General features: G+C 48.6%; 2 protein-coding genes across 3 annotated transcripts in view; both read left to right on the forward strand.

The window, feature by feature from the left end:
- LOC109320391 (glucose-6-phosphatase-like) overlaps nt 1–2,729 on the forward strand; it is a 24,188-nt gene extending 21,459 nt beyond the window's left edge. For both annotated transcript variants that reach the window (XM_019550479.1, XM_019550478.1), the window contains exons 4-5: nt 665–780; nt 1,341–2,729. In XM_019550479.1, the coding sequence (XP_019406024.1) occupies nt 665–780; nt 1,341–1,852 (628 nt within the window). In that variant the 3' untranslated portion in view covers nt 1,853–2,729. The remainder of the gene's footprint in view (nt 1–664; nt 781–1,340) is intronic.
- A 4,990-nt stretch (nt 2,730–7,719) lies between these two features.
- Nucleotides 7,720–13,537, forward strand: LOC109320392 (glucose-6-phosphatase-like). The gene is made up of 5 exons (XM_019550480.1): nt 7,720–8,193; nt 9,844–9,953; nt 11,222–11,327; nt 11,772–11,887; nt 12,783–13,537. Exons 1-5 carry the CDS (start codon nt 7,976–7,978, stop codon nt 13,292–13,294), a joined length of 1,062 nt encoding a protein of 353 aa, XP_019406025.1. The 5' UTR covers nt 7,720–7,975; the 3' UTR covers nt 13,295–13,537.
- The last annotated feature ends 394 nt before the right edge of the window (nt 13,538–13,931 follow it).

Consider the following 13,931-nt stretch of genomic DNA (forward strand, 5'->3'; position numbering starts at 1 on the left):
AGCGGCAAAATTTACCTGTGTGCTATGTGCACAGCACAGTAACCACCTGTATTGCACCGTGCTTTACTACTTCCAAAAGGAAGTAGTAAAGCACGGCAACATGTAGACACACTCAAAGAGAATCACAGCTCATACTTCCTACAAGCTGGACCCCTTGTACTGGGACAGAATCATTCCCTCTGCGGTATAGTCTGACCAAAGGCCTGGCTCAAAGTCCTTCTGTTGACTCTGGTGGTCTTTGACTGAGGCCCCACTTGGGTTGTGGGAGTGGCAGTGCTTTGTGTTACCTGAACTCTGTCCCAGTTGAAGTCAGTGGGATCTCTGTTGTTACTCGCAGAGTTAAGCTAACATTGAGCCTTTGGGGAAACCCACCCCTAGATGTTTTTAGTGTGTGTTAAAAGTGGCATGTGGCCTGGCTGTGGCATGCAAACCCTGGACCTCCCCAAGCTTCCTTCTCTGTGGGTTAGTAGTGCCATAATCAGTGACTGTCAGGGTTTTATGTTGTGCCTTTTTACTCTGCTGTCAGGGGGAGGCACTTCAGAGATCCCAGCCTTCTTGCTCCTACCCAGACACTGCAGAAAATGTGTCCCTACATCCTTGAGCAGGAACAAGCTTTGCTGACCCTACTGGCTTTGCCACTAACTGAACTGTCTCCCCATTGCAGGTTCCTGCGGACGGCATTGTGGACAGGGTTCTGGGCAGTACAGATCTGTGTCTGCCTGTCCCGAGTCTTCATTGCTGCACATTTTCCTCATCAAGTCATTGCAGGGGTCATCTCAGGTCAGTACAGTCAAAAGAGCTGCCTTTTCTTCCTGCATTCTAGTTGATAGCCACCACATCCACCTGCAATATTACATAGCCTATACCCTGGGCAGTACTCATCAGTTATATTAGGTTAGATGAGGATAGTCATGAAGCTGCATCTGTCCAGGTTTGCTGTGCAATTACTGCATTTGCCTTTCCAGAGAATACACACTATGGTACAAGTCTTTAGAAAGCCTGTAGCCTCCAAGCACTTCAACATAGTGATCCAGGTCATGCAGATAGAACATTACATGACTAATTACAATGGTTGGCAGGTTTTTCTGGCCAAGAAATACTGTTTCAAGGTATGCATATGTAGGAGGCTTGGGACTCTGAGGGGGGAACACAGTATGTCAGTACCTAAAGTAGGTAAATAATACTTTCTCTCCATGCTGAGATTAGGCACAGCCACCTGAATACCACTTATTCCCTGGGATGACATGACACAACAGTGATAATCATGGAGATGCATGTGGCAGAATTATGCTTTCTCATTCTGACTGGCTGTTTCTCCTTTCACCCTCTGCTCCCTGCAGGCATGGCAGTGGCTGAAGCTTTCCAACACATCCACTCCATTTACAATGCCAGTCTCTGGAGATACCTGGGCACAACCCTCTTACTTTTCAGCTTTGCCCTGGGCTTTTACCTGCTGCTGAAGACACTTGGTGTTGACCTGCTGTGGACCCTGGAGAAAGCCAAGAGGTGGTGTGACCAGCCGGAGTGGGTTCATATTGACACCACACCCTTCGCTGGCCTCCTCCGGAACCTGGGCATCCTCTTTGGACTGGGGCTGGCCCTCCACTCCCAGATGTACATGGAAAGCTGCAAAGGGAAGCAGGGCCAACAGCTGCCCTTCCGCCTGAGCTGCATTGTGGCCTCACTTGTTGTCCTGCACCTGTTTGACTCTTTCAAACCGCCCACCAAAGTGGAGCTGCTGTTCTATGGCCTGTCTTTCTGCAAGAGTGCAGCTGTGCCCCTGGCCGCTGTCTGTCTCATCCCCTTCTGCGTCTCCCAGGTCCTGAGCCAACAGGATAAGAAAGCTGTATAAAAGGAATTGGAACTTGGGTATTTATATACATCATGGGTGCCATGTCCCACGAACAGAAAGTTAGGGCCCTTGGTCCCCCCCACCTGTGTCTGGGTGCAAGTGCCAGAACTGGATCTAGTGAGTCCTGGGTCAGCTAGTGCTACAGCAGATGCTGGCTTAGACCCAGCCGTGGCCATTGCTTTCTTATCACCAAATCTGCACATACTGACTTCACCCTGAGACCAGCCCTGCGTGGCTCCTGGGAAGTCCCTGTCTGGCTTACACAGCAGAACTGCCACCTATGGAACTGATCTTATGATGCAGGTCAAAGTTGAGAGACTGGGATACATTCATATGCAGGCTGCATGCACAGCAAGCCCCACTGCCATGAGAGGGACACTGGATACAGCTCCTCTCCAGTCCCTCGGATGGCATATGTGATAAGGTGAACACTGGAGCCCTGGGGCCAGACTGTAGCAGATGGAAGCCCCTGGCAGCCATCAATTTCCCTAGCAGATCATACCAGCTCCTTTTGCACTCTCAAAATGACACAAGCTAACCTCATTCCTCCCCTGGTATTTGTCATGTGAGGAGATTGGCATTGCCAGGGGTGGAGGGTGCTTATGCCTGCATGTTATTGGGATGATTGATCTGAGAGCTCCTCACTGAGGACCAGAGGCTGTTTACAGGAGAGTGATGTTTGGAGACCAAGTGTGAAAATCTTAGCAGAAAAGCTCCTCTGTGCCACCAGCCCTGGGGCTTGCCAGCTTCTGTGTTCCATCAAGTACCCAGTGCCTAGCAGTTATCTTCTGTGTAAAGCAGCATGTATACATGTGTGCCTATATGTAAACAGAGGGCATTTTATTAAATTCTGAGGTGGTTTCATCACCAGAGGTGGTAAGGTGTTTGGCTTGCTCCCCTGCTTCAGGGAAATCCAGCCCTCGCTTTGGATACTGTTAACCCATTATAAATCATAGAGGGAAATAGCTCTGGACCTCCCTATGCTGTCCCCTCAACAATGCTGCCCAATATTCCCAGTGTACGGTGGTGGTGGGAGAGGGAAAAGAGTCTTGCTATCATGGGTTCGCTCACCATCACAGTGACTCCTCTTTATTGCATTGTTTTTTGCTTTATGGGGTGCTAATCAAAGCAGTTCACTCTCCGTTCATTTGGCCACCTCACTATGAATATGAATGACATTCATAGTGGGGCTGACCAGCAGAGCATTTTGTCTCATTCTTCAAGCAGGCATAGTCAAGGCCATTGTACACAATTAATCCTTAGGGAAGTTCCACTTTTCTGTAGATGTTGGTAATTCAGTTCTATCCCATAAATAAATCCTGACAGATATAAATTCTTGGTGGTGTTTGGGCGCTCAGTCCAAAAACATACCTGAGAGGTCCTTTGTTTTTGCCCAGAATTCTGGGGCCCAAACCTGAGTTGCCACCAGCACAGCTTCTGAAAGGCACGATTAAAAGCCTGGAGTAGCACAGCCAGTTGTTCACAGGGAATACATGACACTAGTGATGCAGTCCTCTGGAACTGCTATTTCTGTTTGATTTATTAAAATATCTCTAAGCCATGAATGGAAGAACTGGTCTCCCCCAGAGCAGGCTCTGGAAACATCCCACATCACCCTTAGCACTGCAAGGTGGATGTGTCAGCCACCACAGAGCTTCCTGCTCCTGGCTTCAAATCTCTCTGGGTAATGGCGAGCAGACTGGCCAAATATCTGCCCTGTCTTGGGGCAGAGTTGAGCTCCTCACCCTGGGAGTGAGACAGACAGGCATTTTGCTTTCTTGGGTGCTAAAGGACAGCAAGGAAAGGGTGACCCCTGGGTTGGGCCTGCATAGGAGAGAAAATTCAGCCCACAGGCTGTCAAGCCAGCACCTGTCCTTCTAAAAGCATGAATGAAATAAACCAAAGGCAGGTCAGGATGGGGGAGGAACTAATGTGATTCATCATTAGGGCTATGTTGCCTGACCAAGCACAGAGGCACACAGGTACACTGGCATAACACACTTCAGGCATGTCCCTGGCCACTTGGCCTGTTTGGTCTTAGAAGCCTTATTTTTAATAGGGTTTGGCTTTGTCCCCAACTAGCTGAAAGTGCAGAAATGGCTCCCAGGCTTGAGGGAACATCCAGGGGGATCAGGAAGGAAGGAGAAATCCACCCACTGATGCTGTTGACACTGTCGCCAGCTGAGTTTGGCCCCTGCATAGCCTGGCTGGAGCAGGGCAAGAGTGACTCTGGGACTCTCCCCACTCCTGGGTCAGCCATGGGCAGTGGGAAGAAAGGCAGCAGTGGGCACAAGAGGGAGGGAATAGGAGGGGACAGGAGGTGCTGCTGAGTATGGAGGCGGGGGGAGTGGGCCTGCAGGGGGAAGATGATTCCTACCTGCTCCGGAGATGTAAAAGTGTCTCTAACTGCTGCTTCAGTGGCATGATCCAAAAGCAGGGTGAAACCATGCCATGCACCCCTTGGGAAAAATCCCATTTGTCCATAGGTGGGTGACCTTGCATTTTGTTCTATTGAAATTCATCTCCTTTCTGAGCTCCAGTCCTCAAGGTCATCCACTTTCTTTCTGTACAATATCCCCATCTTCCTCTCACAATGCCTCCCAGCTTTGTGGCATCAGCAGATTTCATCCGCATACTCCCACTTTTCCCAGAAAGGTCATTAAGGAATTTATAAACAAGAGCAGTCCTAAGATCGATTCTTAGGTACTGCACTAGGAACTGCTCTAGCTCCTTATTTTTTTATCAGCCTGCAATTAAAAAGGCCATTAGCCTCTGATCTTGTTTCTCGGGCTTATCAAACTGCAGTTACTTAATCAGTACCCTGTGCCCAAGAGCTGTTTTTCCCAAAGGAGTTGGAAGTGTACTTGGCCCAGCCCAGAGGCTGCATTCTGACTCCACTTTCCATGAAAACACCTCGACTGGAGTAGCTGGTGGGAGTGGCTGGCTGGAAGTCATTGGACTGGGTTTGCATCCTGAGGACAGCTTGGTGCTAGCCCAGGGACCTGCTGAGAGGGAGCACTGGGATGCTCCATTCTCCTCAACACCCTATATTCATGGCAAAATTCCCCAGCACGACCCGCAACTGCCTTGTGGAGCCAGGGGGCATGTGGCCTCTGAGCAACATACATGATGGAAATAAAAATCCTGAGATGCAATTCCCATGGGACCAAGGCCCCTCTCCCCACCTTTCCTCTTAGGACCCATGGGTCACACAAGACACTCCTGCCCACATGGCCCAGAGCTGCCAGACATTGATCCAGGTCAATGTAAGGGCTCAAACTTGGCACCCTGCAGGGTTCATGGCCCCAGCATGGATGACTCCATGTCTGAACTAAGCCTACACAGGTGAAGCACATAGGGACTGCCAGCCTGCTGGTACAGATGCAATTTATACCAGGGCAGAGCGCAGAAGAGCAGGTGTCAACAGGGTGGGCAGTCAGGAAGGAGATCCAAGTGGTGTCCAGTGCCAGGCATCAGGGTCCCCTTAGTCCTTATTGGGCTGCCCAGTTCATGTAATGGTAGCAAAGCCAAGGAGAAGGATTTACCAGCAGCTGCTAAAGCATGTTCCCTGATCATCTCAGCTGCAAAATCTGTCTGAAATACAGTAAAACATAGTTTCTCAACCTGTGGTACACAAGACGCAGGCAGGGGTTACATGGGTACCCCAACACTCTCTCTTGCCCTCTTTTCCTCTCAAAACTATGGCAAAAATTTGGTGTACCATGCATTAAAATTCCCCAGTAATAATTTGGTGTGCTGTGCTTTGCGTGGCACTTGGTTCAGCCCTCCTACCTTTGGACAACAGCATTTCTAGTACACGTACATACTTGAGTTGTGCACCCCTGGTATAAAAGGTGGCAACCCTACCCACACCAGATCAGACATCTCTCATATTACGGCCTTATATACGCAGCCCTTCTTCCAACACACAGCACACATTAATCTGTAAATATAAAATCCCCTGGAAGATTGTGTGTTGGGGTAGTTATTAACATTTTCAAAAGTTAAGATGTACTTGCTACTTAAAAGGTTGAGAAACACTGCAATAAAACACACACCATGGAGAGGCAGGGAAGAGAGGGCAAGGAGCTCCTCTGGATAATCCAGCCCCTTTGGAATAGCAGATATGCTACAGCCAGCCCAGCCCCCTCTCTGGTCACAGTCATCAGAGCCAGCTTTTAAATCAAGGATCAAATGTATATGCAGTTTACATGGAACTGAATTGCTTCAGCCTTTCCTTGTTATTTTCAAAGCCTTACGATTAGGATTATGGCTACAGCAGGATGAGCTCAGATTATACTGCTTGCTGTTTTCCTCACAGTAACATGCATGGCTTTAGCAGACTGAGTTGGAATGTGGCCACATTATTTGTGCTGGCTGCAGGTTTCCTGGAGCTTTCAAGTCTGCAAGCCACTGTTGCGCTCGCTGAGACCTTGCTGCCAATATGGATAAACTTTTACGTAGAACAATCAGCATCATTCATAGATCTCACGCTGCCCTTCAGAGGAGCTGCACCAGCACAGAAAGCTTCAATTCTTTGCTCTGGTTTCCTGGTTTGGGGTAGGCAAGACGGAAAATGTGAGCATGCAAGACGCCTTCAGGAGGACGTACCAGGAAGCTGTGTGGGAAGCCCTGAAAATCATCCTAGTCACAGCATTGGTCTGGGGATGACTCTACAGCACTAATTTGAGCAGAGTTTATTCTTACAATATCATTAAAGAGTTTCATTCTATCCATGTCCTTGGTATCAGCAAAGCCTCTTCTACCTCCACTCTACAAATATCCCTACCCCCTTACATACAGCCCACTTCCACCAGGAATCCTTTCTACCCTCACCCTCTGAATAAGCTCCACACACACCCTTTCCTGAGTTGCGTTTCAGGGCTTGTCTTTGTTTGCCTTGATTGCTAAATCTTAAGAGCAGGGAACACATCTACAGTGACATGGATATTTGCCACATAATGGTTATTTCTTAAAATTCAGTTAATATTTATCCTGATGAAGCTTACAAACCCTGACACACGACACGGCTCATCCTAAGGCAGCAAATCCTCATCTTTACAAAGAAAACCTAGAGGTACCAACCTTAAGAAGCATGCACCATGGATCACAAGGAATATTCTGAGCATCAAAATGTGCTGGAAGTGGAATCTTCCCCCCACTGAAATGACTTAGGCTAAAAGAAGACAACCAATTCCCCCCAGGGACAAAATATGTCATTCTGGGATGCTCCTACAGCAGGGGTGGACAAAATGCAGCCCACCAAGCCATTCTATCCGGTCCGTGAAATGAATGAAAATGTATATTTATCTGCCCCTGGCTGCCCATCATGCAGCCCTTGATAGCTTGCCAAAACTCAGTAAGCAGCCCTCCACCCAAAATAATTGCCCACCCCTATCCTACAGAATGCTACAGCCCTTAAAATCTGTAGAAACCCAGAATAAAAGGCTTTGTCCCAGGTTACCTGTTTTTAGCCCGAATTAATACTTTGCCCTAGGACAACACAGACTAATCCAAGTGAATTGCCATTCAAGGTGCGTTGGTAAATGATTGTCCGGGTCTGTTTTTGATAGGACTCAAAAGGTGAGGGGGACTGATTGTCCCAGATTAAACCTGTTGTCTGGTTTTAGCCTCAGATTAATTTTATATGGATTCCTCTGAGATTCCTGTCCACTGAAGATAGATCCATTTAACTCTCTTGTTTCCCTGCTGCTTCTCAGAGAGCCACTGTGCTCTAAAGTCAAAAGCATTTACTAGCTTCCTTTCCCAATCAGAACCTGAAAAAACATAAAAAACTCTGCAAAACAAGAGAACATCTCCACCGCCACCAGCCAGTGCAGTCATAATGGGTTAATCATTGATTTGATTTGATTCATTGTAAATCGCTGAGCTAGAGGTCTGCACCCAGCTCCAAGGAGTGGTAATCATGTTGAATTCAAATGAAGTAATGTTTGCTGAGGAGCTCAGGTGTTAACATGTCCTAATTGGGGGAGGGTCTTTGAAGAGCAAACACAAGCTGCAGCCCAAATGGTATATAACCAACCAAAAAGTAATTGGGCTCTTTTTTCTCAAAGTCCTAGCCATTTCCCTTCCTAGGTAAAGCAGATGCTCTAAGAGACTAGAATGGATCATCTACACAGCTTTGGGGTTCAAATGACTCTTTACCTTCAGAAGAATTACCAGAGCTCCCAGGACTGGTTCTTCTTTATCTCTTTTGCTGCTGACCTTAAAACCACTTTCTTCATCTTCTTCCCTATTTGCTTTCACCTCTGTGAACCTGTGGGCATCAGGCTGCTCTGGGTAGCTGTGGTTGGGGACTGGCTCAACCTGGTCTTTAAATGGTAAGTATGTGCATCTTGCTGCCACAAACTGGCTCAGGTTTGTGCCTATATTAAAAGAAAAAAGCACATGGGGGGAGGGTACACCTGCTTCCTAATACATATGCTTATATGAATTATTAATATTGCATGCTAAATGTGCTGGTTGTTATGACTTGGATGTATTAATAGGGCTGCATATGTAGCCCATAAAGGTGTAGTTTCAGGCCATATTGATAACTAATTACAATACGTATGTAACAGCAGTAGGGGACTGCCTTGCTGATGTGTCTGGGATACTGCTGCAATCTTTCCCCACTCTCTCAATCACATTCTTGCTCTTATGGCATCACTTCAGACTCTCTCATGAGAGACTCAGACTGGCTTCTTCTTTCTGGGAGTTACTGTCAAAACAACAGAAGCTAACACTGCTGTGTTGCCTATGTCCATTTATACTGGGGTGTGGGAGAGACTGCTAGCAATTGGGACCCCTGGTCTGGAAGAGCTCACTTGGCTGGCCTCTTGTATGGCAAGACTGGCCTTGGTTCCCCACAGATCAGTTATGCTCCTAGCTGATCCTGTATTGCCTAGGACCCCTTGATCCTTTTTTTACACTTAATTGGGAAGACTTGCAGTTCAGCAGAGAGGGAAGAGCCATAGAAAGGTGGCTGGTTCTTGCAACAGATCCTGGAAGAATAGAGCCTCCTGGCCAGTGTGAGGAACAAGCCCTGGAAGTTCGCAGGAAAGAACTGTGTGCTGGGAGGGGAGGAGAAGGAGACCCTCTTGTTCAGTTTTTTCTCCAGGGCTTCTTAAGCTGTCAGTGGAGGTGCTGCAGGAGATGGCTTCTTGGTGGAGAACATGCCTGGAGGGCAGTAAGTTCTGATACAAGCATGCTTGTAAATAAACCCTGAGGAAAAATTAGATGTGGTTAATAGTCTTCCAGGAGAATTTGGGGAGAAGCATAGCCCACCCTGCCACAAGCTCTTTGTTCACTACAAATGCAAAATGCTTGCTAGCTTGGGTGGGTAGCAGATGCCCTCATGCTTGTGTCCCTAACTCTTGACCACTGTATGGACAAGCCTGGTAGGACTTGAACAACCATGCAGTATTTAAAGATGGGTCATCCCTACTTTGTTCCCAGCTGAATGAAACTAGCTACAGGTTTCCCTTGCCAACTGCTGGGGTTAGGTTCCTGAAAGTTCCCATGTTTGACAAAACCGTGGTTGGCAAATGGCAGGTGGCGAGCTGATGCATGGCCATGGAAAACCATGGTTACTCAAAACTATACTGTGGTAGCCAGACTGGTATATAGAATATTAAGCGTGGATGCTCAAACCTGTACTTGGCAAGCTGAAATGTCTGGCTTAAGCTGGAAGATTCTCCCCTTTTTCCCCACCCCAAGTGAGAAGTGTTGCCAAGCAGAGTGAGGGATTTGCCTTCCAATCTGCAGAGATTGCCTCCTTGATAACCAACTTCTTCTGCTAACCCAAGAACAAGTCTCTTCTGAATAACAAGCTGGCCTTGAGTAGGAAGACAAAGTCTGCATTTGGCAGCACTTCCATTCCATGCCTGAATACTTGTGCTAATAAAGATTTGGAGCAAAAGGGATGAGATGTCTACAGATTTCTACAAAAGTAGCGCTGACCTTGACTGATCTGTTGTATTTCACTTTAGGATTCTCTTTGGGCAGAGACCCTACTGGTGGGTCCATGAGACTAGTTACTATGGCAACACCTCTACCCCAGTGATCCAACAGTACCTTCTTACATGTGAGACGGGGCCAGGTAAGCAGCCCCGCTTGGCAAACCCTTTGTGCAACTTGGTCCAAACCTCTTCCAGATGCTGATGGCTTTGCCAGTGTCAAGTAGCTCTAACTCCATAAGTAGTTGTAATGAGTTCAGTGGGAGTGGGATTAGAGTGGAATTGGGTTCATTAGTCAATGTGGATAAGGACTTGGCTTGAATTCAGTTGGCCAATAACCACAGATCAAAAGCAATACAGGATCAACCTGCCAGGATTTAGTCTAATTAAAACTGTTTCTTCTCTGGCACAATCGCTGGAGCCTGCTGGTGATTTATGAGACTAGGACTTTTTTCTTGTTTAAGAGGCTAGCTTTCAGAGGCACTCTGCATGCAGAGTGGGGTGTAAATTGGGTTAGAATATCTTGCATCTCTGAAAGTTGGACCTCTCATTCTTGCCTATCTGTGAATCTAAGGCAATGCATACACTACTGCAAGGTGGGGTAGTCTTTGCCCTGAGACCCTCTAAAGCAGTGGCCAGTCTTGGCAGGGAAGTGGCATGTGCTCCAGGGCAAACAAATGACTCCAGGGTGGAGAGAAGGGTGGATGGAACCTGCTAAAACTGCTCCAATCCTAGATCCCATGGCTGTGGTCTGGTGGAGGACTCTGGAGATTGAGGCCTTGGGCATGTTGGTAATAGCTGCAGCCTACATTGCTTGAATTCTCTTTTGGACACAGCCTGGCTGGGCAGCTCTGGAGATCAAGTCCTCAGACTGTTGTTGTACTTGACTTCTACTTCTAAGGTTGGTCAATGGCCAGCTGGTGAGCTTTTGGGAATAAGGGCAGGGACAGACAGTTGACTGATTGTCAAAATCATGTTCCAGGAGAGAGGAGATGGGGAGAAATAAATGGCTCCTTCCTGGCTGCCCTTGCCCACATGCTATGGTTCCTATTCAGCCTCTCACTGGGGTGGACTGGCAGTCTGGCTAACCAGACTAATAGCTGGAACACTTCTGTTGCCTCCACTGGAAAAAGCAAAAAGCCATTAAACAAGTGGCAGCTACTGAGTAAGGTATCATCAAAGCCTGTGACTGTTGAAGGAAACTTGCATAAACCTGTTATAAACTATTAATGCCAGTATAGAGAGCCTGCAGCATGTGGCCTCCTGATGAGTGGGCTGGGTTGAGCTGGAAAAAGCAACTGGATCACTTGCTTCTACGTGTGGGTCAGACGATCCTGCAGACAGGGAAACAAAATGGGGTGTTCTCTTTCCCTGGAACTCACCAGTGGCTCTTTCATCCTCTCTTCTGCAGGCAGCCCCTCGGGCCATGCTATGGGCTCAGCAGGCATCTGTTATGTGATGGTGACGGCTCTGCTCCATGCCTGGCTTCAGTGCCTTCACTCCTCCTTCCAGAAACAGTAAGATCCCAGCTTCTGCCTTGTCCTGGGTGCCAGGAAAAGGGCTGCAAGGCAGGAAGTGCAACCTCCTCCAGCTGATCAATGCAGTGAAAATTCTATTTGCTTGGCTGGGGAGGTGCCCCACTCCAATCTAGCACACCTCCCTGGCAGGGCTGCTGCCTGCTAGTCTGCCTGGGCCTTGGTGCCTTGCATGTAGCATGTGCAGCCTCCCTCTGGGAGGAATAAGAGGGGCTCTACCAATGGATTTGACCTCTTTCTGCAATGAAGTGATGGGCAGCATGTTCTGATCTCACGGCCACAGGGCTGGGCTTAGATGCTCTCCACAGCCTGGCTGCTGTAGCTGTCTCTTGAGCTGCTCTGCAGACCTTGCTTGGTAGGGAAATGACTTGACTTGACATCCCTCACACCCCATCCCTGCTGAGTGCTGTGCAATCCCTGTTGCAGGTGCCTGCGATGGGCACTGTGGACAGCATTCTGGGGGGCACAAGTGTGCGTGTGTCTGTCCAGGATCTTCCTAGCTGCTCACTTTCCACACCAAGTCATTGCAGGAGTAATTTCAGGTAAGTCTCCTCTGCATTTGCTGAAGGAGCCCATGACTTGTAGGCAGCACAAGCTGATGAGACCAAGAGTGCACTAAATCCAGGCTATAGTCCTGCAAGGAAGCAAAAACTATTGCTGGGGTGGGGTGCAAGCCTGAACTGACCAAGTCCAACCTAATGCAGGGGCGGTTGATCCAGATAGGGGATCTTCTACTCCCTTGGGCATCCCCCAACAGCAGGGGCATAGCATCTTCCCTCTCTGGGTGCAGACAGTGGAGATCTTGTTCTGTCAGGGTGAATGCTGGAACTGCTATAGAGCATCAAGCCCCATGTCTGTCATCTGGGGGCTCCAGCTCAGTCTTTGACTGCAAACTGATTGATTTGCAGAGTCACTCTGGGGCTTGCAATTGCTCACTCTCTGAAGTCAATGGGCCCCTTCACAGGATGGCTGCTGGCTAGTATCACTATCATGTGGCTAGTCCAGCCATGTAGAAATGAGGTCTGATTTTGGGGGGGGGGGGAGCTTCTGCTAGGGATGCTAGAGTTTATTTCCTTTGGGGTCCAGTTGCTGCTTTCCTAATCGATGCCAAACCCTGCTGTTGAGTACACTCTGCCATGGCTTGTAGTGCAGTTTCACATAAGGGCATGGTAACTAGGTAAAGGAGCTGGCACCTGTTCCTGCCAGTAAGGGAAGACAGCACAGCTGGAGGAACAGTTTTGCTGACTCGAAATGGCTTTTCCCTGTGGCCTGGGAAGGTCTTTCCTGCCTCCCCCACAATCAGCAGACAGACGCTAGACCAGTTAGCAACATAATGACTGCAACCCCTCTGACAGCCAGGAGTTGGCAGGAAGGCTGAGACTGGGCCTTGGTTCCCTGCCTCAATGTGTACTCCATGTCTGATATTTCCTTCTGCAGGCATGGCAGTGGCTGAAGCTTTCCAACACATCCACTCCATTTACAATGCCAGTCTCCGGAGATACCTGGGCACAACCCTTTTCCTTTTCAGCTTTGCCCTGGGCTTTTATCTGCTGCTGAAGGTTCTTGGTGTCGATCTGCTGTGGACCCTGGAGAAAGCCAAGAGGTGGTGTATCCAGCCGGAGTGGGTTCACATTGACACCACCCCATTTGCTGGCCTCCTCCGGAACCTGGGCATCCTCTTTGGGCTGGGGCTGGCCCTCCACTCCCAGATGTACATGGAAAGCTGCAAAGGGAAGCAGGGCCAACAGCTGCCCTTCCGCCTGAGCTGCATTGTGGCCGCGCTCATTGTCCTGCATCTGTTGGACTCCTTCAAGCTGCCCGCTGAGGTGGAGCTGCTGTTCTATGGCCTGTCTTTCTGCAAGAGTGCAGCCGTACCTCTGGCTGTTGTCAGCCTCATCCCCTTCTGCATGTCCCATGTTATCAGGATGCAAGAGAAGAAACTTGCATAAAAGCGTTGCATGTGCAGGACTTCCTGCCTGTGGGTCTACTTGTGACACTTGGGTGGTATCCATTTGGTGGCACTAACAGAAATGATGCAGACTGCTTCTAGTCTGGGTTTTGGTTTTTCCCTCCTGCCACAATGTGCACGTGGCTGTCCAAGTGGGAAGAAATCCACTTGGGCTTCAAGCAAACACATTTGTTGAGTTTCCTCTTGGAAGGGATCTTAGAGGTAGGGGGTTTTAAGAAAGAAGGGGGGGGAAAAAAATTGTGGGGGGCTCATGTATAGAGGGCTCCTGTAAGCCACAGCAAAGCGGAGCATTTAACTGCAGTGGGAGTGCTGGCTTGGAGTCCTCGCACCATGCCACTCCAGTTCTGTCACTGAGCCTACTACAAGTATACTACCATAGATCTTTCACCTTTCTAATGCACATGTATCCTGTTTCTATTCCACCACGCATTTGCCTTTTGCTTGTAACTACTGTATGATCTATTTTTAACATTGACTTCATAAGACACAATATTTATGGTCTTCTACTTCCTAAGAGATCTGAGCTGTGGCAGTGGCTGTCTAGTATCACTCTATTCAATGGGGAGGGGGGCGGTCACCTTTCTCCCTACTCCTCGCTAGGGCAGTCTTGTACCTGT

The sequence above is a fragment of the Crocodylus porosus genome, unplaced genomic scaffold (assembly GCF_001723895.1).
Source record: "Crocodylus porosus isolate Cpor-Errol unplaced genomic scaffold, CroPor_comp1, whole genome shotgun sequence".
Taxonomy (NCBI): Eukaryota; Metazoa; Chordata; order Crocodylia; family Crocodylidae; genus Crocodylus; species Crocodylus porosus.